At 36.6% G+C, this 25,255-nt stretch overlaps 1 protein-coding gene across 42 annotated transcripts in view; it reads left to right on the top strand.

The window, feature by feature from the left end:
- Positions 1 to 23,280, top strand: part of KIF21A (kinesin family member 21A) — a 189,222-nt gene extending 165,942 nt beyond the window's left edge. For 37 of the 42 annotated variants that reach the window (XM_042246879.2, XM_042246881.2, XM_042246887.2 and 34 more), the window contains 6 exons: positions 1,518 to 1,698; positions 3,480 to 3,644; positions 5,887 to 6,004; positions 7,425 to 7,595; positions 9,408 to 9,607; positions 22,033 to 23,280. In XM_042246879.2, coding sequence (XP_042102813.1) covers positions 1,518 to 1,698; positions 3,480 to 3,644; positions 5,887 to 6,004; positions 7,425 to 7,595; positions 9,408 to 9,607; positions 22,033 to 22,126 — 929 coding nt within the window. In that variant the 3' untranslated portion in view covers positions 22,127 to 23,280. The remainder of the gene's footprint in view (positions 1 to 1,517; positions 1,699 to 3,479; positions 3,645 to 5,886; positions 6,005 to 7,424; positions 7,596 to 9,407; positions 9,608 to 22,032) is intronic. The other 5 variants (XM_042246898.2, XM_060412775.1, XM_060412776.1 and 2 more) reach the window with 1 other exon arrangement.
- The last annotated feature ends 1,975 nt before the right edge of the window (positions 23,281 to 25,255 follow it).

Consider the following 25,255-nt stretch of genomic DNA (forward strand, 5'->3'; position numbering starts at 1 on the left):
GTGATTATTTAGCAGATCTTTTTAATGATTACATTTAACAGGTTTTGAAAAATTTCAAGCTGCTTAAGACTCATAAGAATCTGAAAGATGATATTGTTCAACTGCTGAATTATATAAAATATAAAATCATTACATAGTTGAGAAGAAAGTAAAATCTCTGTTGATTTTATGTGAATAGAATGGTGAAGGAATACATCTCGATTTGGTAATTGAGCACCTAATGCATGCAAAGCCCTGAGCTTAGTAACGCAGGCTGTATAAAAATCCATAAAAGGCCATTACAATGTACAGTGTGGTAAAAGAATAAAATGGGTAGCAACCACCATTTCTTGAGCACTTAATAAGTGTCTGAAACTATACTAGCCACTGTGTAAATTTTACCTCATTTAATTCTCACAACAACGCCAATGTTGCATCCTCATTTTACAGATCAAGAAGCTGAAAATTCCAGGAATTAAATGATTTTTCCAGAAAAGCTTAGCTAATAAGTGGAAGAGCCAGGATTAGAAACCTAGGTCAGCACATCACCAAACCTGCACTTGCAGGCAACTAGAAATTAACTATAAATGATTTAAAGAGTTATACCTAAATATTTGGGGTTTCAGAAGAGAAAGAGATTATGCTAAACTGTGAAGGAAGGCTTTGATGAGGAGGCACTTAGGGTGAACCTTACTGGGATTGTTTGGATATTGGCAAATAAAAATTGGCAACCAAGATTAGAGAGCAGTGTAAGCAGAGACATGGAGGTAGATGGTTTTGGAAACTAAATCCAGTTGGCTTGAAAAGTAGAATATATGTAGTAGTAGTGGATAATGAGGCTGGAAAGATGAGAAGGAAACATGTGCAGGAATTTGGGAAGCTAGTTAAAGCCTTTTAGCACTTAAGGATATTACAAGATAAAGGGAAAAATCTTGTCAGCACTTGTAAATAATAGCAAGCAATTCCCCAATTTAAAAAAAAAATTGCTCTGTTAAAGTATAATTTTCCAATAACTCAAATTAAATTTATTTCTCCAGGATAATTAGATACTTATGTCAGAAAGGCAAAGTCTTGAACAGAATAGTTTAATGATCATGTGTATGATTGTGTTAATGAAGTCAATTAGTGATCTCTGGAAAAGAAATGTGTATGTAGTTCTGCATGTGGAGTGTTATGAGAAGGGAAGAGAGTATCAAAACAAAATATTTTGAAGAGGCTGATTTGGAATGGCCATTTTAAACTCAGGGACAATTTGAAATAAGACTATCAATATGTCTATTAAAAAATTTTGTATAATTATTCTTTAATACCACTTGATACATACACCAGATATCCTAGCTTTCATCTAATCCTTATACCTACTTTGCCTTTGAACCTGCTGCAAAGTATCAAGGATAGAGTTGGGATGCTATTGCAAGTTAATTAAATAATTACCATTTTCTTATCTCATTTTTTCTCATAGGAGAGAAATTGTTATTGCTGAGAGAATCTATTTTAGTTCTTATTGACAATATTTCCTCTTTTTTATTTGCTTTTAGATCGTACTTGTAAAGTATGGAATCTGGTGACTGGGCAGGAGATAATGTCACTGGGAGGTCATCCCAACAATGTAGTATCTGTAAAATATTGTAATTATACCAGTTTGGTCTTCACTGTGTCAACATCTTATATTAAGGTGTGGGATATCAGAGATTCAGCAAAGTGTGTTCGAACGCTGACGTAAGTAACTTAGAGACAAATACCATAAGGGGCAAATAGTTCTTGTTTATAAAATATAAGAAAAGATAGGTCTATATATGCATTTTTGTTTATTTATACCTGCCAACTTGCAAAGAATATTAAAATGCTTACAATAAGAATGTATATAACATAAGGTGAAAAAATATTGAGAAAATAAAATATAATAGTTTAATATTAAACAGAAAAGGAGAAGTCATATTTAATCTGTGACTCAATACACATTTCATATTTCCTTCCTCCCCAAAACTAAGGAGTTGAATTTTCATTATTACTTGATGTAGTAAAATGATTTGCATTACTTGTTTCAAATGAATGCCACTCCTTGGAAAATGGCTGAAATCACCATTATAGACCATTAGGAAGTACTTGCAAAGTTCCCTTAACATCTATTAAATAATTAAATAATTGAGGAGTGTTTTTCTTAAGACACACTGATTTGATGTTAGCCTGTGTTTCATAATTGTAGATTGGACAATTGGAAAATGAGTTTATTTTCTGCATCTGTTTATTATATATGTCTTTAAAACGTACAGCAAATGATTCTTTTTCCCATAAGATTAATGAACTATTTCACATAATTAAAATTTTAAATAAAAGGTGAATTCTATTGGTTTAAATAAGAGAAAGGAGCTTAAGGATGGTTAATTTTTACTAATTTGTAGAGTGAAGATTATTAACACTTAAATGCTATTTTATATGTTGAGACTACTAAGTATTTACTATGCTAAATACAGGTCTCTTGAGGGAAATTTTATAGGAAAAAACACTATCTTAGAAATTTACCAATCCAGTTGACTCATTAAAATCATTGGAAAATGTTAATTTTAACTTGATTTTTTAGAAGTTAGCTAATAAAATGATTCAAAATTGAAAAATATATTTGCTATTTAGAATTTAGCTGAGGAAATAAATCATGTTTAAGTCTTTTCCACATAGTGAACAGTCCATATATGATTGGGTTAAAGTATACAAAAACTCTTATTCAAAAGGTCATATCTTATATATGAAAGAAATATTGGTTTGTTCCTCAGTGGACTTCTGCAAGCTGCAGGGAAATGAATTAACTTTGTGGCACTGTATCATTTGTTGAGCCTGGTGGGCTACAGTCCGTGGGGTCACAAAGAGTTGGACATAACTGAGCAACTGAGCACATTCACACATCATTTGTTGAGTTTTGTTATCTTTGTCATCTAGTCTTTTCTGAATCATGTTTAAGTCATCTCTAGTAGAGCCCAGAGCCTGGATACCCAGGTAGCTTTGTGATAAAGAGTCTGTCTTTCGGTGCAGGAGATGCAGGAGACGTGGGTTCAGTCCCTGGGTTGGGAAGATCCCCTGGAGTAAGAAATGGCAACCCACTCCAGTATTCTTGCCTGGAAAATTCTATGGACAGAGGAACCTGGCGGGCTACCGTCCATAGGGTAGCAAAGAGTCGAACATGACTGAGCATGACACAGTGACTAATATAGCCCCAAATTCCTAGTGTTATAACTTGCAAAGTAAGAGTTTTAAGCCATGTCATCTTATTTTCTTCATTCATTTTTTTTTTCACTTATCTGTCAATGAAGATAAATGAAAGGTGGCACAAAGGTGGCACTTTCATTTATTAGTGCCACCTACGTGCATGTGAAGTGCTATGCTAGATGTAGTGCATACAGTGAAGAACACGGATGTTGCCTACAGTCCGTTTCCTGGGCATTTAAGGAATTCTATGACTAACTCTTGTCCAGAATTGTGACTTACTTTGTTTCGTCTCTGTTAAGGTCTTCAGGTCAGGTTACTCTTGGAGATGCTTGTTCTGCAAGTACTAGCCGAACAGTTGCTATTCCTTCTGGGGAAAACCAGATCAATCAAATTTCGTTAAACCCAACTGGGACTTTCCTCTATGCAGCCTCTGGAAATGCTGTCAGAATGTGGGATCTTAAAAGGTAGAGTTTTAAAGAAAATGTATTTCCTGTATATGGCAAATGCAATTTTCACACATTGATATTAGTGCTGGTGCAATCTAATTTATATAACCCCAGAAGTTGATATAAAATCCTAGATTTTTCTGTTTGATTCAGCATCCCTAAATGTCTTCTCTGTCCTCATTAGCACACTCAACATTTTTCTTTCTTTTAATCTCCATTGCTGGGGGAAAAAAACAAAATAGACTTTATTAATATTTGTCAATAAGTTGTATTGTTTACTAAGAAGAGAACAAGATTCTCATGCTAGTTACATCAGTAACTTTGAAAGAATTATTTTTTTGTAACATCACTTATATATCTTATATTTCAAAATTTTCAATTTATAAACCTTAAAAGTTTGATCATAAATCTTCACAGGATTTTTATGAATATAAAATTATATATGTATATATGATGAAGTATTAAGAAGATGAAGTGAGTAAAAAGAATACCATGCATTACATCTTTGATTTGATTTTTATTTGCCATGAAGTAGGAGCTTTCATCCTTCATTTGAGTGTTTATTTTAGATTCTTTTCTAGTTATTAAAATGTTGGCAACAAGGGAATATTTATTTATTAGTTAACAAATATTTATTCAGCATCAACTGTGGCAGGTATTATACCAACGCTACGGTAGATACTGGAGATATAGATTGCACAAGACAAATTTGATGTCCGCCTTCTTAGAACTCATCTTGTAATGGATAATAAAGGCCACTAAATAGGCAATTACAAGATTCTGAGTAAAGTTGGTAATTCAGGTAATAATCCCATTAAGAAGGGTTTTGTCAGTGGGCTTCCCTGGTGGCTCAGGTGGTAAAGCATCTGCCTGCAATGCGGGAGACCTGGGTTCGATTCCTGGGTCGGGAAGATCCCCTGGAGAAGGAAATGGCAATCCACTCCAGCACTCTTGCCTGGAAAATCCCATGGACGGAGGAGACTGATAGGCTACAGTCCATGGGGTCGCAAAGAGTCGGACACGATTGAGCGACTTCACTTTCACTTCACTTTGTCAGTGGTAAATCAAAGGGAAATTTATTTTAGAAATTTTGAGGGTAACTATTTATTACTTGTAATATTTTAATGGTTGGCTGAAAAAGTATAATAAGCATAATTTATAGATAAATAAATGAGAAAGAAGAAACATAGTCATGACTACCGTTTTAGAGATAAAAAATAGAAAATTGAAAACAGTGCTTGTTTAAGAAAATTTGGAATGTGATGAGAACCAGGTTTATTCTTAAAGATATTAAACTTGACTTGTATTCAGAGTACCATGGAAGAAGATACTCAGCATCATGACATGAGGCAGAAAAGATTCCAGCTTCTAAAAATTTCTACACTTTCTTATCTGCTGAAAAGTTAGATCCTTTGAAACTTGCTTGCTTTCAGCAACATAATTAAGTACAGATTCATCTCAACAAATTAACTATAAAAAAGAGTTACAAGAAATAGTAATATTCTAGAAGCCAGATATATCTCTGTATTACAGCAGCTTGATTTGAGGTAGGATTATGAAACAAAGGTTCATTGCCACCTCCTGACAACGGACATCACACTTTTCTACCAGTCATATATATTCCTGGCCATTTTAATACCTTTGTAATAACTGATGAAATGGACTATATTTTCTGTATACTATATGTATACTATATGTATACTTTCTGTATACTATATGTATACTATATGTGTAATACATGTGTACTTATGATGTACGTGTGCATATATATATGTATATACATATATGTATATATATGATACTATATGTGTGTGTAATAAAATAATCTTACTTTCTTCAAATTGTTATTTTCTAATTATATCAGTGACATAGTTGTTTTAGTCAAATTTAAAATTGATGCTAATAAATCAATCATATGTCTATAACATGTTGAGACATTTAACAGATTAAGGTTTATCTGGACTTAGGTTGGAGTTAAAATTAACCCTAAGCAAGTTTTTGGACTTTTGATGCTTTTTTTTTTTTTTACTATCTGAATGACATCAGTCACTTTGGAATAACTTATTTAGGATTCCTAAACTTCCATCAGAGAATCAATTAGTTTGGCTATTTTTTGACTCTTAATTTGAGGATAGTTGCATAGAGGTGGAGTTAAATCAAAAAAGAACAGTTTTAGCAAAGACTGTTATTTTTGTTGAGACTTAGCCTCAGCATACTAAGAAATATTTTTAAACAAAATTATTTTTCTTTCTTTTTAAAGGTTTCAGTCCACAGGAAAGTTAACAGGACATCTAGGCCCTGTTATGTGTCTTACTGTAGATCGGATTTCTAATGGACAAGATCTAATCATCACTGGCTCCAAGGATCATTACATCAAAGTGTGTATAATAAAGCTGTTGAATTATATTCTCCTATTAAATGATAAGTTTGAAGTATTCAGATGTACCTAGGATGCTTTTCTCTTAATCAGTCCTTTTTTCTCATTTCTAGACTTTACTTTTTCTTCCTGATCTTTTCCTCACTCAGTTCCTGATTTTGTTATCTTATTTAAAAATGTATTCTCACTTTTTCATAGAGGATAGGTTGGGAGGGATTTTAAAGACGTTTTTTACCTCAGTCATCCAACTAATGCTTAAAGCTCATCGTCACGATCCCCCATCTTTTATACTGAGCGTATTATGGTCTTCATGTTTGTTTTATGCCAGTAGCAGATAAGATGAGGACAGATGAAAAGTTTGATTCTGGCGATGTTAAATTTGAAATACTAATAGAGGACCTCTTCATGTAAGCCAGTATGCCATTTGAAAGGCAAGTACAAAGTCCATGATAAGTTATGACTAGACACATATGTTTCAGAGCCATTCAAATAGAAGCAGATGTTTAAGGAGTAGTTGATATGGCCAAAGGAGAGAGATTGATATGACTCAGCCTTGGGGAATCCTGTAAGGACCAACAGAAACAAAAAGAGAATATAGTAATAAAAAGAGACAGAAAGACTGTAAGTAATCTTCTTTTAGAAAGTTTTGTTACGATGAGAAGTGGGTTAATGACTTGAAAATGGAATGGTTAATGCAAGAGGGTTTTGTATTGGTAGACTTGAGCATGTTTATATGGTTAGAAAATGGGCTTAGTGGAGAGGGAAAGTGTGAAGAGTGAAGTAGTAGTAATTGGTGAATCAGATCAAAAAAGAATCAGATCAGATCAAAGATGTGTACCTTGAGAGAAAGTAAGTACACTTTAGTATCTTGAAAAGAAGGGAAGGATAAGAGAATGCTTGAGAATAAAAGGAAACTTTTGTAACTGTGAGGGGAAGGGATGGTCCAGAAAGTCTATTTTTGGTTATACTAGGCTTTTTAAAAACTCACAAGTTCAGTAGTTAAGAGAAATGAGGGCAACTGAGCAGAGTGAAATCGCATAGCAGCTTTGGAGAATTTGTGATGACCACCAAGATTGCAGAGCTGCCTGACTGTGTTTAAATAACAATCATATCATTTATCTGAGTTTCAACTGGATTGTTATATGTAACCTTTTTATTGTTTAACATATCATTTGTGCACTTACACATGAAAAAATTGGTTGTCTTTCTTAAGAGGTTACAAACATGTAAGCATGTGACATGTGAAAATTAGGGCTCAGGTTCATCCTGAGTCACTCAAAGCAAGTCATTTTTGTTAGTAAAATATTTATAACAAGTCACATTTGGTTAATATACATGTGTACATGTTTCTATGAATGAATACCTAAGGTGCTTATTTGTAAGTTAAATAGGATGACTACTTTCATTTTGCTTTTATTTAGATGTTTGATGTAACTGAAGGGGCCCTTGGAACTGTGAGTCCCACCCACAATTTTGAGCCCCCTCATTATGATGGCATTGAAGCATTAACCATACATGGGGATAACCTATTTAGTGGGTCCAGAGATAATGGAATCAAGAAATGGGATTTAGCTCAAAAAGATCTTCTACAGGTAATTCAAAACCTTTTCATGAGATGGAGTGGGTACTTCAAAGTCATCAGTATTCTAATAAAAACACAAAGAGTCTCTATGTAGATTTTCAGCATTTAGGGATGGTATCAATCAGGGCTTTCTCTTAAAAAGTGTTTCATTATCACCTAACGGAGTTAGTAATTATGAAAAGGGCAACATTAGACCTTTAGTGATATCTCGTAGATAAGAGAAGAATAGACTCTGATAAGAATTGGAAGCTCTGGGATTGCCCTGTGCATCAGTTCAGTTCAGTTCAGTTCAGTCGCTCAGTCGTGTCTGACTTCGCGACCCCATGAATCGCAGCACGCCAGGCCTCCATGCCCTGTGCATGTGTTTACTAAATACAGGCCTGAAGTGAAGAAGTCAGTTTCTCATTTTGTTTTGTTTTTATGTACACATATTCCAAGGGCTTCCCTGGTGGCTCAGATGGTAGAGAATCTGCCTTCAATGCAGGAGATCCAAGTTTGATCCCTGGGTTGTGAAGATCCCCTGGAGAAGGGAATGGCAACCCACACTAGTATTCTTGGCCTGGAGAATTCCATGGACAGAGAAGCCTGGTGGGCTACTTTCCATGGGATTGCAAAGAGTTGGACATGACTGAACAACTAATGCTTCAATACTTTCACACATATTCCACAGAGTACCAAGTTTTGCTAAGGACAAAGCAGTCTAAATGATTCTTCATCTCATTTTCATACATCCAAGAATGGTGGTTCTCTCATTTCCTATAGAATGATAGTTGGGTTGAAGTGTTTTTTCAGTATAATCAAATATCAGTAGCTTTTCCTAATTCCCAGAAGACTTGTTCTCAATTTCAGGCTTTTTCTTATAAATGTATGAGTGTGTATGTATGTATTGCAGTTGCTCACACTTTCCTGCTTACAATCAGATGAAAAAAAAAATGAACAAGTAGCATGAATGTTAATAGAAAAAACTGGCAACAGGCACATACATTGCACTCAAAAGCTTTTCTTTTATAGATATACATTCTAGGATGTCTTTTATATTATATATATGAATATATATGTGCATAAAATGTGGTCATATAGTCTGAGCTTATAACTATTGTTTGTTGTTGTTTAGTCGCTAAGTTGTGTCTGACTCCTTTGCGACCCTGTGGACTGTAGCCTGCCAGGCTCCTCTGTTCATGGAATATCCCAGGCAGGAATACTGGAGTGGGTTGCCATTTCCTTCTCCAGAGGGTCTCTCTAACCCAAGAATCAAACCTGAGTCTCCTGGATTGGCATGTGGATTCTTTACCACTGAGCCACCAGGAAAGCCCATAAGTATTGTTTACACATTGTGAAACATGTGGGTTAGCTCCAGCCTTCTTCGAAAAGCTTTAGGCCTCTATGTTCTCTTGCAAAATTTAAGGCAGCAATTTTAGGAGACAATCCTTATATTCTATATACCACGTGTAGTTTTCAAACTTGTTGTGTGAGATACGTTTTCTAGAAAGGTGAGATATTTACTCCTTTGAAGAGGAAGTGGTGTTTGAAAATTTCAGTATACTTGCCATGTGTTTTAGATTCTATAGAGTTTTTAACATTGTAGGCCTTTAATACTGATGACACTGATGATAACTAGAGAATTAAATTGAGGAGCAAATTACAGATTATCTGTTTAAATCTCTAAGAGTTACTTAATAGAAAATAATTTTTATGGTTTCCAGACCAATTCAGTGTTCCAAAATTTGAATTTGTCAATAAAAACTTTGGTAACTTATTTTGGTGCAAAAATGTCAGTTTGAAAGGCTTCCCTTAAGCTGCTAATTTTTCTTTTTTCTCTCAGCAAGTTCCAAATGCACATAAGGATTGGGTCTGTGCCCTGGCAGTGGTACCAGGCCACCCAGTTTTGCTCAGTGGCTGCAGAGGGGGCATTTTGAAACTCTGGAACATAGACACCTTTGTGCCTGTTGGAGAGATGAAAGGCCATGAGAGTCCTATCAATGCCATATGTGTTAATTCCACCCACATTTTTACTGCAGCTGAGTAAGTTTTTCCTATTGGTTACTTGTGTTCAGATTTAATAAATAATGTAGGTTGTAAATATTTGGAAATGTAGAACATATGAAATCTTTCTTTTATTACAGCCATTCCAGGTCAATTTATGATATTTTATTTATATTTTCTGAGATGCACTGTGGTCACGGAGTTTGGGCTCCCCAGGTTATATGATAATAGTGTAACTGCTGTATCAGCTCTCTGCTTAGACTAGGAAGTCTGCTACCAGATCTTCCTGTAGCAGTTTTAATTTTTAAAAAATCATTCAGAAGTGATTAATTTCTAAATTGTCTTTCCAGAAAAGGTATAAAACTTGCCTCATTCGTCACATTTAGACCAAGTCATAAAAAAAAAAAAAAACACCTCTTTTATGCCTCTTCCACCTCCTTTAAAATCTAAGTACATAATAATAATATATACTCCCTCTTCCTTAGAATGACTGAATTGATTAATTTATTTGCTCATTTGCTCATCATTATGAATCTCCTGTGTGCCAGGCACTGTTCCAAAATCTTGGGAATAGAGAATTGAACAAAACAGACATAAATCCTAATTTCATTCTAAGGAGAAGAAAAAATGAACAAGTAAAATGTGTTACATGGTAAGAGATACTATGGAGAAAAAGCAAGCAGGGAGGGGAGATGAGAGCATCGCTAGGAACTGGGGTTGCACAATAGAATGGACAATGAAGATCTTACTGAGAAAGTGACATTTAAGAAGATGCTTGAAGAAGGTGTAGAGATGTGACCATAAAAATGACATAATATGTATTATATCATAATACATTATGTATAAGTACTTTTGGAAAGGAAATCATATGTACGATAATGTGAGGTGTTCATCTCATTCAAAACGTAATTTCTCATGAAAATCTCCTTATGTCATTTGTTTACCGATTATGTTACTTAATTTATTGAGCCACTTCTTTTTTTTTTTTTTATTTTATTTTTTTTTTGGGTTTATTTTTTTTTTTAATTTTAGTTTTTTATTTTTTAAATTTTAAAATCTTTAATTCTTACATGCATTCCCAAACATGAACCCCCCTCCCACCTCCCTCCCCATAACATCTTTCTGGGTCATCCCCATGCACCAGCCCCAAGCATGCTGCATCCTGCGTCAGACATAGACTGGCGATTCAATTCACTTGATAGTATACATGTTAGAATGTCATTCTCCCAAATCATCCCACCCTCTCCCTCTCCCTCTGAGTCCAAAAGTCCGTTATACACATCTGTGTCTCTTTCCCTGTCTTGCATACAGGGTCGTCATTGCCATCTTCCTAAATTCCATATATATGTGTTAGTATACTGTATTGGTGTTTTTCTTTCTGGCTTACTTCACTCTGTATAATCGGCTCCAGTTTCATCCATCTCATCAGAACTGATTCAAATGAATTCTTTTTAACTGCTGAGTAATACTCCATTGTGTATATGTACCACAGCTTTCTTATCCATTCATCTGCTGATGGACATCTAGGTTGTTTCCATGTCCTGGCTATTATAAACAGTGCTGCGATGAACATTGGGGTACATGTGTCTCTTTCAATTCTGGTTTCTCGGTGTGTATGCCCAGAAGTGGGATTGCTGGGTCATAAGGTAGTTCTATTTGCAATTTTTAAGGAATCTCCACACTGTTCTCCATAGTGGCTGTACTAGTTTGCATTCCCACCAACAGTGTAGGAGGGTTCCCTTTTCTCCACACCCTCGCCAGCATTTATTGCTTGCAGATTTTTGGATTGCAGCCATTCTGACTGGTGTGAAGTGGTATCTCATTGTGGTTTTGATTTGCATTTCTCTAATAATGAGTGATGTTGAGCATCTTTTCATGTGTTTGTTAGCCATCCGTATGTCTTCTTTGGAGAAATGTCTCTTTAGTTCTTTGGCCCATTTTTTGATTGGGTCGTTTATTTTTCTGGAATTGAGCTGCATAAGTTGCTTGTATATTTTTGAGATTAGTTGTTTGTCAGTTGCTTCATTTGCTATTATTTTCTCCCATTCAGAAGGCTGTCTTTTCACCTTGCTTATATTTTCCTTTGTTGTGCAGAAGCTTTTAATTTTAATTAGATCCCATTTGTTTATTTTTGCTTTTATTTCCAGAATTCTGGGAGGTGGATCATAGAGGATCCTGCTGTGATTTATGTCTGAGAGTGTTTTGCCTATGTTCTCCTCTAGGAGTTTTATAGTTTCTGATCTTACACTTAGATCTTTAATCCATTTTGAGTTTATTTTTGTGTGCGGTGTTAGAAAGTGATCTAGTTTCATTCTTTTACAAGTGGTTGCCCAGTTTTTCCAGCACCACTTGTTAAAGAGATTGTCTTTACTCCATTGTATATTCTTGCCTCCTTTGTCAAAGATAAGGTGTCCATATGTGTGTGGATTTATCTCTGGGCTTTCTATTTTGTTCCATTGATCTATATGTCTGTCTTTGTGCCAGTACCATACTGTCTTGATGACTGTGGCTTTGTAGTAGAGCCTGAAGTCAGGCAAGTTGATTCCTCCAGTTCCATTCTTCTTTCTCAAGATTGCTTTGGCTATTCGAGGTTTTTGTATTTCCATACAAATCTTGAAATTATTTGTTCTAGTTCTGTGAAAAATGTGGCTGGTAGCTTGATAGGGATTGCATTGAATTTGTAAATTGCTTTGGGTAGTATACTCATTTTCACTATATTGATTCTTCCAATCCATGAACATGGTATATTTCTCCATCTATTAGTGTCCTCTTTGATTTCTTTCATCAGTGTTTTATAGTTTTCTATATATAGGTCTTTAGTTTCTTTAGGTAGATATATTCCTAAGTATTTTATTCTTTTCGTTGCAATGGTGAATGGAATTGTTTCCTTAATTTCTTTTCTACTTTCTCATTATTCGTGTATAGGAATGCAAGGGATTTCTGTGTGTTGATTTTATATCCTGCAACTTTACTATATTCACTGATGAGCTCTAGTAATTTTCTGGTGGAGTCTTTAGGGTTTTCCATGTAGAGGATCATGTCATCTGCAAACAGTGACAGTTTACTTCTTCTTTTCCAATTTGGATTCCTTTTATTTCTTTTTCTGCTCTGATTGCTGTGGCCAAAACTTCCAGAACTATGTTGAATAGTAGCGGTGAAAGTGGACACCCTTGTCTTGTTCCTGACTTTAGGGGAAATGCTTTCAATTTTTCACCATTGAGGATAATGTTTGCTGTGGGTTTGTCATAGATAGCTTTTATTATGTTGAGGTATGTTCCTTCTATTCCTGCTTTCTGGAGAGTTTTTATCATAAATGGATGTTGAATTTTGTCAAAGGCCTTCTCTGCATCTATTGAGATAATCATATGGTTTTTATTTTCAATTTGTTAATGTGGTGAATTACATTGATTGATTTGCGGATATTGAAGAATCCTTGCATCCCTGGGATAAAGCCCACTTGGTCATGGTGTATGATCTTTTTAATGTGTTGTTGGATTCTGATTGCTAGAATTTTGTTGAGGATTTTTGCATCTATGTTCATCAGAGATATTGGCCTGTAGTTTTCTTTTTTGTGACATCTTTGTCAGGTTTTGGTATTAGGGTGATGGTGGCCTCATAGAATGAATTTGGAAGTTTACCTTCCTCTGCAATTTTCTGGAAGAGTTTGAGGAGGATAGGTGTTAGCTCTTCTCGAAATTTTTGGTAGAATTCAGCTGTGAAGCCATCTGGACCTGGGCTTTTGTTTGCTGGAAGATTTCTGATTACAGTATCAATTTCCGTGCTTGTGATGGGTCTGTTAAGATTTTCTATTTCTTCCCGGTTCAGTTTTGGAAAATTGTACTTTTCTAAGAATTTGTCCATTTCTTCCACGTTGTCCATTTTATTGGCATACAACTGCTGATAGTAGTCTCTTATGATCCTTTGTATTTCTGTGTTGTCTGTTGTGATCTCTCCATTTTCATTTCTAATTTTATTGATTTGATTTTTCTCTCTTTGCTTCTTGATGAGTCTGGCTAATGGTTTGTCAATTTTATTTATCCTTTCAAAGAACCAGCTTTTGGCTTTGTTGATTTTTGCTATGGTCTCTTTTGTTTCTTTTGCATTTATTTCTGCCCTAATTTTTAAGATTTCTTTCCTTCTACTAACTCTGGGGTTCTCCAACTCTTCCTTTTCTAGTTGCTTTAGTTGTAGAGTTAGGTTATTTATTTGACTTTTTCTTGTTTCTTGAGGTATGCCTGTATTGCTATGAACTTTCCTCTTAGCACTGCTTTTATAGTGTCCCACAGGTTTTGGGTTGTTGTGTTTTCATTTTCATTCGTTTCTATGCATATTTTGATTTCTTTTTTGATTTCTTCTGTGATTTGTTGGTTATTCAGAAGTGTGTTGTTCAACCTCCATATGTTGGAATTTTTAATAGTTTTTCTCCTGTAATTGAGATCTAATCTTAATGCATTATGGTCAGAAAAGATGCTTGGAATGATTTCCATTTTCTTGAATTTATCAAGTTTAGATTTATGGCCCAGGATGTGATCTATCCTGGAGAAGGTTCCATGAGCACTTGAAAAAAGGTGAAATTCATTGTTTTGGGGTGAAATGTCCTATAGATATCAATTAGGTCTAACTGATCTAATGTATCATTTAAAGTTTGCGTTTCTTTGTTAATTTTCTGTTTAGTTGATCTGTCCATAGGTGTGAGTGGGGTATTAAAGTCTCCCACTATTATTGTGTTATTGTTGATTTCCCTTTCATACTTGTTAGCATTTGTCTTACATATTGCGGTGCTCCTATATTGGGTGCATATATATTTATAATTGTTATATCTTCTTCTTGGATTGTTCCTTTGATCATTATGTAGTGGCCTTCTTTGTCTCTTTTCACAGCCTTTGTTTTAAAGTCTATTTTATCGGATATGAGTATTGCCACTCCTGCTTTCTTTTGGTCTCTATTCGCGTGGTATATCTTTTTCCAGCCCTTCACTTTCAGTCTGTATGTGTCCCTTGTTTTGAGGTGGGTCTCTTGTAAGCAGCATATAGAGGGGTCTTGTTTTGTATCCATTCGGCCAGTCTTTGTCTTTTGGTTGGGGCGTTCAACCCATTTACGTTTAAGGTAATTATTGATAAGTATGATCCCGTTGCCATTTACTTTATTGTTTTGGGTTCGGGTTTATACACCCTTTCGTGTTTCCTGTCTAGAGGATATCCTTTAGAATTTGTTGGAGAGCTGGTTTGGTGGTGCTGAATTCTCTCAGCTTTTGCTTGTCTGTAAAGCTTTTGATTTCTCCTTCGCATTTGAATGAGATCCTTGCTGGGTACAGTAATCTGGGCTGTAGGTTATTGTCTTTCATCACTTTAAGTATGTCTTGCCATTCCCTCCTGGCCTGAAGAGTTTCTATTGACAGATCAGCTGTTATCCTTATGGGAATCCCCTTGTGTGTTATTTGTTGTTTTTCCCTTGCTGCTTTTAATATTTGTTCTTTGTGTTTGATCTTTGTTAATTTGATTAATATGTGTCTTGGGGTGTTTCGCCTTGGGTTTATCCTATTTGGGACTCTCTGTGTTTCTTGGACTTGGGTGATTATTTCCTTCCCCATTTTAGGGAAGTTTTCAACTATTATCTCCTCAAGGATTTTCTCATGATCTTTCTTTCTGTCTTCTTCTTCTGGGACTCCTATAATTCGAATGTTGGAGCGTTTCATATTGTCCTGGAGGTCTCTGAGATTGTCCTCGTTTCTTTTAATTCGTTTTTCTTGTTTCCTCTCTGATTCATTTATTTCTACCATTCTATCTTCTATTTCACTAATCCTATCTTCTGCCTCCGTTATTCTACTATTTGTTGCCTCCAGAGAGTTTCTGATCTCATTTATTGTGTTATTCATTATATTTTGACTCTTTTTATTTCTTCTAGGTCCTTGTTAAACCTTTCTTGCATCTTCTCAATCCTTGTCTCTAGGCTATTTATCTGTGTTTCCATTTTGATTTCAAGATTTTGGATCATTTTCACTATCAATATTCGAATTCCTTCTCTGGTAGATTCCCTACTTCTTCCTCTTTTGTTTGGTTTGGTGGGCAACTCTCCTGTTGCTTTACCTGCTGAGTATTCCTCTGTCTCTTCATCTTGGTTATATTGCTGTGTTTGGGGTGGCCTTTTATATTCTGATAATTTGTGGAGTTCTCTTTATTATGGTGCTTCCTCACTTTGGGTGGGGTTCTATCAGTGGCTTGTCAAGGTTTCCTGGTTAGGGAGGCTTGTGTTGGAGTTTTGGTCGGTGGAGCTGGGTTTCTTCTCTCTGGAGTGCAGTGGAGTGACCCGTAATGGGTTATGAGACATCAAAGGTTTTGGGATAATTTTGAGCTGCCTGTATATTGAGGCTCAGGGAGTGTTCCTGTGTTGTTGGAGAATTTGGGTGGTATGTCTTGTTTTGGAACTTGTTGGCCCTTGGGTGGAGCTTGGTTTCGGTGTAGGTATGAAGGCATTTGATGAGCTCCTATTGCTTAATGTTCCTGAATTCAAGAGTTCTCTAATGTTTTCAGGCTTTGGGTTTAAGCTTCCTGCTTCTGGTTTTCAGTTTTATTTTTACAGTAGCCTCTAGACTTCTCCATCTATACAGCACCGATGATAAAACATCTAGGTTAAAGATGAACAGTTTCTCCACATTGAGGGACACTCAGAGAGGTTCACTGAGTTACAAGGAGAAGAGAAGATGGAGGGGTAGTTAGATGTAACTGGAATGAGATGCAGTGAGATCAAGAGAGGAGAGAGCAAGCTAGCCAGTAGTCACTTCCTTATGTGCGCTCTATAGTCTGGACCGCTCAGAGGTATTTACAGAGTTATACGGGGAAGAGGAGAGGGAGGAAGTAGACAGAGGTGACCAGGAGGATAAGAGAGAGGAATGAGTAGGAGAGAGACAAATCCTGCCAGTAACCAGTTCCTTAGGTGTTCTCTACCGTCTGGAACACACAGAGATTCACAGAGTTGGATAGAGAAGAGATGGGGGGAAAAGAGACAGAGGCCACCTGGTGGAGAAAAGGAGAGTCCAGAGGAGGAGAGAGTGGTCAAGCCAGTAATCTCGCTCTCAGGTAAACTTGGGTAGTGAAGTTTGGGTTTTTAAATGTACAAAATTGACAACAAAACCTAAGAGCAAAGATTAAAAATCTGGAGTAGAGGTTGGATTTTCAAAGATACAATATTAAAGAAAAGCAGAAGGAAAAGGAAGAAAGAAAAAAAGAATTATTAAAAACAAACAAACAAACAAACAAAAAAAAAAACAAAACACCAACAACCATCCAAAGAGTATATATGGTGTTTGCCTTAAAAAAAAAAGTCTTTTTTTTTTTAAATAGTAATACTAGGTTATAGAAATAAAAATTAGAGGAGAAATAGAAGACTTAACAATTAAAAAAAGCTCGGAAAAAAGGAAAAAAAAAGCAAAAAGCAAAAAAAAAAAAAAGAATGATTTTAAAAATATTAAAAAATTAAAAATATATCTGGCTCTTCTCTGATGTTATGGGCCGTGTGGGCTCACTTCCAAGGTGGTTCCCTCTGTTTAACTTCTTCTGTTTGCTGGTTTTTAGGCTCACTAGTTCAGTCGCGCTGTGGGGAGGGGGGATGCTGCAAACAAATAGCACTCTCGTGTGTACACAGTATCTCTGCCCCGCTTGACCTGTCCTTTCTCGCGGCGCACAAACCGCTCTGGCTCTACGATGCTCAGCCGGGAACCGTCTGGGGGCGGCCCTAGGCTGCGTGCACTTCCCCGGTCCAAGCCGCTCAGGTTCGGCCCTCAGGCAGCCCTCAGAGGCACAAATGCGGCTGGGACTGCACTTTGTGCCCTTCCCAGGTCCGAGTAGCTCAGGAGTTTGGCGAGCGCGATCGCCGCGGCTTGTCACCTTTTCCGCCGCTGCCGCTCAGCTCTCTGGGTGGACCGCTGGCGCAGCCCGTGAGGCAGACTGTGACTGTCCAGCACCCCCAGGAGTCTTAGCAAAGGAGCCTGCTTCCAGTTAGGTAAGTAAAGTCTCTCCGGGTCTGCAATTGCCCCTTTCCAGTCCTTACGGCTCTGGCTGCCTGTCCCCGGCGGGGGATGGTCTGCAGCCGGCTTTTTCCGTTCCGTCCTTTGTTCTGTGCTCGGTCCTGGCGGTGTCTTATGTTCGAGCTTTTCGCGTGGTAGCTATCCCACAGTCTGGTTTGCTAGCCCAAGTTAGGTCGTTCTGGTTGCGCGTGGGGCGTTCCTGCCCGATTCTTACAAAGCACTGCAGCCCGCGCCTCCCGCGCGTCCCTGCCCTGCACCCACTTCCCAATGGCGGATGCAGGCGTCTGTGCTGCTTTTCCGCTGGGGGAGTTACTGGTGGGCTTGTAATCTGTTCGTTTTAATTATTTATCTATTTTTCCTTCCTGTTATGTTGCCCTCTGTGTTTCCAAGGCTCGCCACAGACTCGGCAGGGAGAGTGTTTCCTGGTGTTTGGAAACCTCTCTTCTTAAAATTCCCTTCCCGGGACGGGCTTCCCTTCCCGGGACGGAGCTCCCTCCCCACCTCTTTTGTCTCCTTTTTCGTCTTTTATATTTTTTCCTACCTGTTTTTGAAGACAATGGTCTGCTTTTCTGGTTGCCTGATGTCCTCTGCCAGCCTACAGAAGTTGTTTTGTGGAGTTTGCTCGGCGTTGAAATGTTCTTTTGAGGAGTTTGTGAGGGAGAACGTGATCTTCCCGTCCTATTACTCCGCCATCTTTCCCCACTCCGAGCCACTTCTTGATTCATCTGTCCTAAATACACAATTACCCTGATTTTATTTTGAAACTTCTGCTAAATTTCTGTGGTGTCTCTTTTTATTTGTGCTGTTTCCACTGAATCCCTCGTCTCATTTAAATTTACTTTCTGTCATCTCTAAAATGCATCAAAGATTTCCTTTGTGTTTTTCTAACATGCTTATCTTAAATGCTTCGACAGCACTTATGCTATTGCATAAATAGCAAATAGCATTGATGCTATTTCCGAGATACATTACTTTCTTAAGTTTCATCACTTTTGTTTATTCCCTTTGAAACTTATTTGTCCTTGACCATTTATGGGAAATAATACCCCTTATAGCTGTGGGACACTATAAAATTATTATGATTCACTGAGGTCTGATCACTGAGGTATGATGTAATATTTTTCTTCCATGATACAGTTTTATTTTTGAGAAACTGAAAATGTCCTCAGTTTACCCACGGTGCATGAGATGCAGATGTATTTACCATGTAACATAAAATCAGGAAAATAACCAATAAAATCAGAAGGCCTGTTTTCAAATTAGTTCTACTTATTCATTACCTAACAAATATTTATATGGGGCTTCGTATCTACCAGACATTGTTCTAAGTGTTTTCAGGCATTAACTCATTTAGTCTTCATAAGAACTCTAGAAAGTTATTATTGTAATCCCTATTTTATAGGTGGGAAGACTGAGGTACTTTGTAATTCACAGTCCTTGTATAAGTAATTCTGTCATATATGATTTCTGAATCTGTTGCATTGATTGATTTTTCTTATGATATAGGTCTTATTCTTTTCTGATTTTATGTCATATATTTTATTGAATGCTGAACATTGTAGTGTTGTGTTTTGAGTATCTGGATTTTGTTTTATTCATTTAAAGACAGTGGGTTTTACTTAAAGTTATGTAAGTTACTTGTGGTTCAGCTCATCTTTTTGAGACTTCAACTCTTGGGTTTTTACTGAATGTTTTGAATGTTTGATGCTATTCTCTACTTCACTGGTCAGAACTTGACTCTCACAGCTGTGTTTTGGTCTGGCCGTGTAGTCTGACTCTACTCATGTGCAGCTTAGCCTTCAGTCAAAGCCATTAGGGGGCCCCTATGTATGTAGATTGGTGGAATGTTTTTCCCTATAACTCCATAGTCCTTTTTGCATAGCTCTCCCCTCTTCTCTATTTGGTTTTACAAATTACAGCTATTTCACACTTCCCAGATTTTTATTACTGTCTTTTCAACTCTGATCCTGTGGTCTTCTGTTTATTTCCCCTCTTGCTTGCTGTAGTGTGGCAAGTGCCTCCAGACGGAAAGCCAGGGCTGTCACATAGCTCACTTTCTGTTTCCCTTTTCTCAAGAATTACAGGCCTAAAGTACCCATCCCCCAGTTTCTGAAAATAGTTGTTCCATGTATTTTGTCAAGTTTTCACTTTGTGTTAACTCACAGAAGTGTTAACCTGGCATAGGTTACTCCGTCATGACTAGTAGTGGAAGTTTGCACATCTTAGATTTTGTATGTCCAAAACTAAACCCCCAGCCTTCCTGAGAAACCTGCTCATCCTATGCCCTTTTCCGTGTCAGCTGAAGGCTTCTCTTTTTTTTTTTCTGTTGCTCAGTACAGACACCTTCATTCCTCCCTTTCTTTCATACTCCATATCCAATTCATGAGCAAACTATGTTGGTATTCTACCTTTACATTATATCTAGAATCTGACTACTTCTCACCCTGCCTTTTGTTACCTCACTGACCCTAGTTACCATCAGCTCTTGGATTACTACAATAGCCTCCTAAACAAGCAAGGTCCCTTGCCCATATGTAGTCTATTCTCAACACGGACGCCAGAGTAATTTTTAAAAATTTTTAAAAATTATGATCATCTTGTTCTTTCTCTGCTCAAAAACTTGTATTGGTCATCCATTTTATCTAAAGTAGGAGCTGTACTTGATCTAAACCCTTTGAGCATTTGTCATCTCTCATCTTAACCTTCTAATACCCTCTGGCATGTTCCTTCTCTTACAGCATTGATAATATCTTTGCTGGACTTGAACATATCAGGCTTATTCCAGCCTTAAGACACATGCCCAAAGTGCCTTCAGAGATCCTGATCTTCTAACATTTTTCTTTCTCAGTAAGAATAACCCTGTGATTTTATTTAAAATTTAATCTCTCCTATCACCTACCACTCCTTATCCTGATCCCCTTTGCCATATGCCTTAATTTTTCTGTCACATTTATTACTTTCTAATAAACTAATAATTTTTATCATGTTTTATTGTCTGTCTCCTTTTGCTAGAATATATGATCTACAAAGGCATAGGATTCTGTTATTTATTTATTTATTTTTAATTGATCCCAAGCACCTAGAATAATGCCTGGGACACTGCAAGTTCCCAATAAATATTTGTTGAATGGATGGTTGAATGAATAAATGGAATGGATAAATGGGTGGACAAGTGAACATATCCCCTTGCTATTTTCAATTATCTGTGCTGTGTGGGCTGGTGAAAGATTATTATTTCCCCCAGTTTTATTGAGATATAATTGACATATAACACTGTTTAAGGTATAATAGTAGAATGACTTGACTTACACATATAATGAAATGATTACTGTGGTAAGCTTAGTTAATATCCATCATCTCATGTAGATTTTAAAAATAGAAAAAAATGTGATTTTTTTCCCCCATGTGGTAAGAATTAGGGGTGAGGAGATTATTGATTACACACTAGAAAGCCTGGATTCTAGGCTCAACTCTGTCTTCTGTAATGTTACAATGACAAGTCACTAAACTTTCTATATCCTTAAAATATGCTACATAATCTTTGAAATGCTTTTAAACTATACAGTTTCATGGCAACTCTTTCTTTTGGCTTTGGGTTTATTCAGAAATTGGAGAAAAGCAACACTGTCTTTCTAGAGCCAGGAGAAATGTAACTGTCTAATGACTAGTACCCAGAACCCACATGTTAGGTGAATAAAAGTGTTTTCTCAGAAATGCATTGAATCGTCTATGTTCTATGACAGGTAGAGTGTTTCTCTGATTCCTAGTAGCTGCCTGCTTTTTCTGTGGGCTTATGCTGATTTCACCTGAATATAATTCTTCCTGAATATTGACAGATTCACCAACTCTCTGAAATCCCTGCCCAGGCCTCCTCACTGTGATCTTACTCTGGGCTTTTATGCCTGAAGACCTCTGACCATATATACGGACTATATCAATATAGCCTTAAGAGATGGGGCCTTGGAGTCAATCTGCCTGGTTTCAAATCTTGGTGCTGTCACTTTGTGATCTTGGGCAGATTTTTTTTTTTTTTGGCTGCACTGTGCAGCATACATAGTGGAAGGGCGAAGTCTTAACTACTGGACCACCAGGGAAGCTTGATCTTGGGCAAATTAGTTAACTTCTTTGGACCCCAATTTGCTCATCATAAATAGGGTATAATAGCATTATCTATATCTCATGGTAGGTAAAGAGAATAAAATGCATTAATGGTGTGAGGGGAACATAGTAACAACACCTGGCACATAGTAACTCTTTGATAATATAAACTATTTTTAATTTCATTATTATGGGTACCTATTTGATATACCTATGGGAAAATGTATATTTTTATCTATATCTATTAAATACCTTTTCTGTAAATGTTTCTTGATAAGTATTTCTAAGAACAGTATCTTTCTACCTGTTTTCACATATTCATTTTTAATTTATTATTTTGTAGTGATCGAACTGTAAGAATTTGGAAGACTCGAAATTTGCAAGATGGTCAAATCTCTGACACAGGAGATTTGGGGGAAGATATTGCCAGTAATTAAACATGAATGAAGATAGTCAGAAACTGAATACTGTGATACTTTATCTTCTTTATGGAAAATGTTGTCCTGAATTTATTAGGCGAAAACTTGTGAATGGAGTTAACTGGAAGATATATATGAATCCAACTACTGAATATAAATGGTATTCTAATGAAATTGTGTACTCTGTGCTAAATTTTAATATCTACCAATGCATATATAACCTATAATTGATACACTGCTTGATTCTCACTTTTACCATGGCTGGATTTTTGTTCCTATCTATAAAAAAAATCTTCAAATTATCTGAAATGCAAAATGTCTGCTTTTGTGACAGAAAATACACTTAGAATATAATGCCACCCACTGTTATCTCATTCATGTAGTCTGTTCAGCTGATTTACATATTTAAATCATATGGGAATGTTAGTCAAACATTGGTTTGTCTGGTATTTATGTCAGTCTACAGAGGGTTCCCAAATTTAAAAGCTCTTTTAATGTAATGAAAAAGATGTGAGAATATTATTGACAGTGATTTTTCATAAAATGGATTTGACTTTTATCTACTAACAAAGAATGTTAAACAGATTGTGTTAGATTTTGACATTTACTTGTATTGACCAAAGTTTTGCAGTGCTATTTTGTGTGCTCAGGACTAAATGCTGTTAAATTATTTTATTAGTGCTGTGCATACATTCTGTGATGGGAAACATTTTTGATGTCCTAACAGAAATACATTTTGATCTATTTTCCTATGGAGTTGTTTCTATTATTCACCTTTTAATTTCATTTTTATTTAATAGTAGTATTTCTTTCCCTTTTAATCTAATTTTTATATGCTGCTAAATATATTTTAATTATACTGTGTTTGCAAACCTTGGTAGCTATGATGAGAACTTTATCATCTGCAGTGGGAAAAGCTATGTAAATAGGTAGACTGTAAAGAAAGAATGTCTTATGTTGTAACTATGAATTTTAAATGCTGTAGATTGGATTTTGCAAAAGGATGTATAATTTATGTCTGCTCAGAATATTAATTTGTAAATTCTGCAAGTTTAATTTTTATGTGAGTGACATGACACTTGAAAATATTGTCTTGTGATCTTTCCCCCCAAAATATTTGCTTGTAAATGAAAACTTTGCTAGGGCTTAAATAAACATGTTGCTATGAATAATTTTTATTCTTTTGTTCTTTTCCTAATAGTATGAAAATGGGCAGTGTTTGTAAAAGTTTATTTTATCTGTGTGATTTAAAGAAAGGCATCTTTTTGTTATTCAGCATTACATATGCATTCCTTTTTTTTTTTTTTTTTTTGCTCACTATTAAAAAACCCACCTGAAGTGCAGGAGACCTGGCTTTGACCCTTAGGTCAGGAAGATCTCCTGGAGAAGGGAATGGTTACCCACTCTAGTATTCTTGCCTGGAGAATTCCATGGACAGAGGAGCTTCGTGGGCTACAGTCCATGGGGTCACAAAGTGTTAGACATAACTGAATGACTAACACACACAAGATGTGAAATATTCTTGAAAAGTGTAAACCATAACCTAATCTGGAGGAACCAAGGAAACTTACTATTTAAAGGAATTAAACTATATAGTACAGGGATTTGAACATAGATGATTAAACAAATAAAAATATTCCCATAATGATCAGGATAATAGCAACCTTGGTTACTTGGAGAGGAAATGTAAGGCAGGTATTGCAGGAGGTGAGCTAGGAGTGTAGAGGGATATGGTGATGGTGGTTCAGGTGTTAAATTATGTCCAACTTAATGGGTAGTTACCCACTACCAGTTATTGCCTCTCTTACTTTTTAGTAATAGAAGTCTGAGGATTTTTGCTGAGCACATGGCTGTGCAGACAGATTACATTTCCCCCTAACCTCGTAGTTCACCATGGCAAAACGCCATGTTTCTGGCCATGTGATTCAAGAGGGTGTGATACATGAAACGTCTGGTCTTCTTTTAAAAAACGAAGTGCTTGACATTTACTCTAACTGCACCCTTTGCAGTGACTAGGATGTGGAAATAGTGGTAATGTACCAACCTTGACCATACAGATGAAGATGACATCCTGGTGAGGGGTAGTAGAACAACATGATAGAATAAATCTGAGGAGTGACCTTGTGGCACAGGGCTTCTTTCTCGTTTGGAGCATCCAACAGCCTTTATGCTGCAGTTCAGTTCAGTCGCTCAGTCCTGTTCAACTCTTTGTGACCCCATGGATTGTAGCACGCCAGGCCTCCCTGTCCATCACCAACTCCCGGAGTTAAGTCCATCGAGTTGGTGAGGCCATCCAGCCATCTCATCCTCTGTCGTCCCCTTCTCCTCCTGCCCCCAATCCCTCCCAGCATCAGAGTCTTTTCCAGTGAGTCAACTCTTAGCATAAGGTGGCCAAAGTACTGGACTTTCAGCTTTAGCATCATTCCTTCCAAAGAAATCCCAAGGCTGATCTCCTTTAGAATGGACTGGTTGGATCTCCTTGCAGTCCAAGGGACTCTCAAGAGTCTTCTCCAACACCACAGTTTAAAAGCATCAGTTCTTCAGTGCTCAGTTTTCTTCACAGTCCAACTCTCACATCCATACATGACAACTGAAACAACATAGCCTTGACTAGACGGACCTTTGTTGGCAAACTAATGTCTCTGCTTTTGAATATGCTATCTAGGTCGGTCATAACTTTCCTTCCAAGGAGTAAGCGTCTTTTAATTTCATGGCTGCAGTCACCATCTGCAGTGATTTTGGAGCCAAAAAAAAAAAAAAAAAAAAAGTCTGACACTGTTTCCACTGTTTCCCATCTATTTCCCATGAAGTGATGGGACCAGATGCCATGATCTTTGTTTTCTGAATGTTGAGCTTTAAGCCAACTTTTTCGCTCTCCTCTTTCACTTTCATCAAGAGGCTTTTAGTTCCTCTTCACTTTCTGCCATAAGGGTGGTGTCATCTGCATATCTGAGGTTCTTGATATTTCTCCCAGCAATCTTGATTCCAGCTTGTGCTTCTCCCAGCCCAGCGTTTCTCATGATATACTCTGCGTATAATTTAAATAAGCAGGGTGACAATATACTAGGGACAGCAAATTTTTTTTCTGTAAAAGGCCAAATAATAAATATTTCAGGTTTTGTAGGCCATATGTTTCTCCTGTCATAC

The sequence above is a fragment of the Ovis aries genome, chromosome 3, assembly GCF_016772045.2.
Source record: "Ovis aries strain OAR_USU_Benz2616 breed Rambouillet chromosome 3, ARS-UI_Ramb_v3.0, whole genome shotgun sequence".
Classification (NCBI taxonomy): domain Eukaryota; kingdom Metazoa; phylum Chordata; class Mammalia; order Artiodactyla; family Bovidae; genus Ovis; species Ovis aries.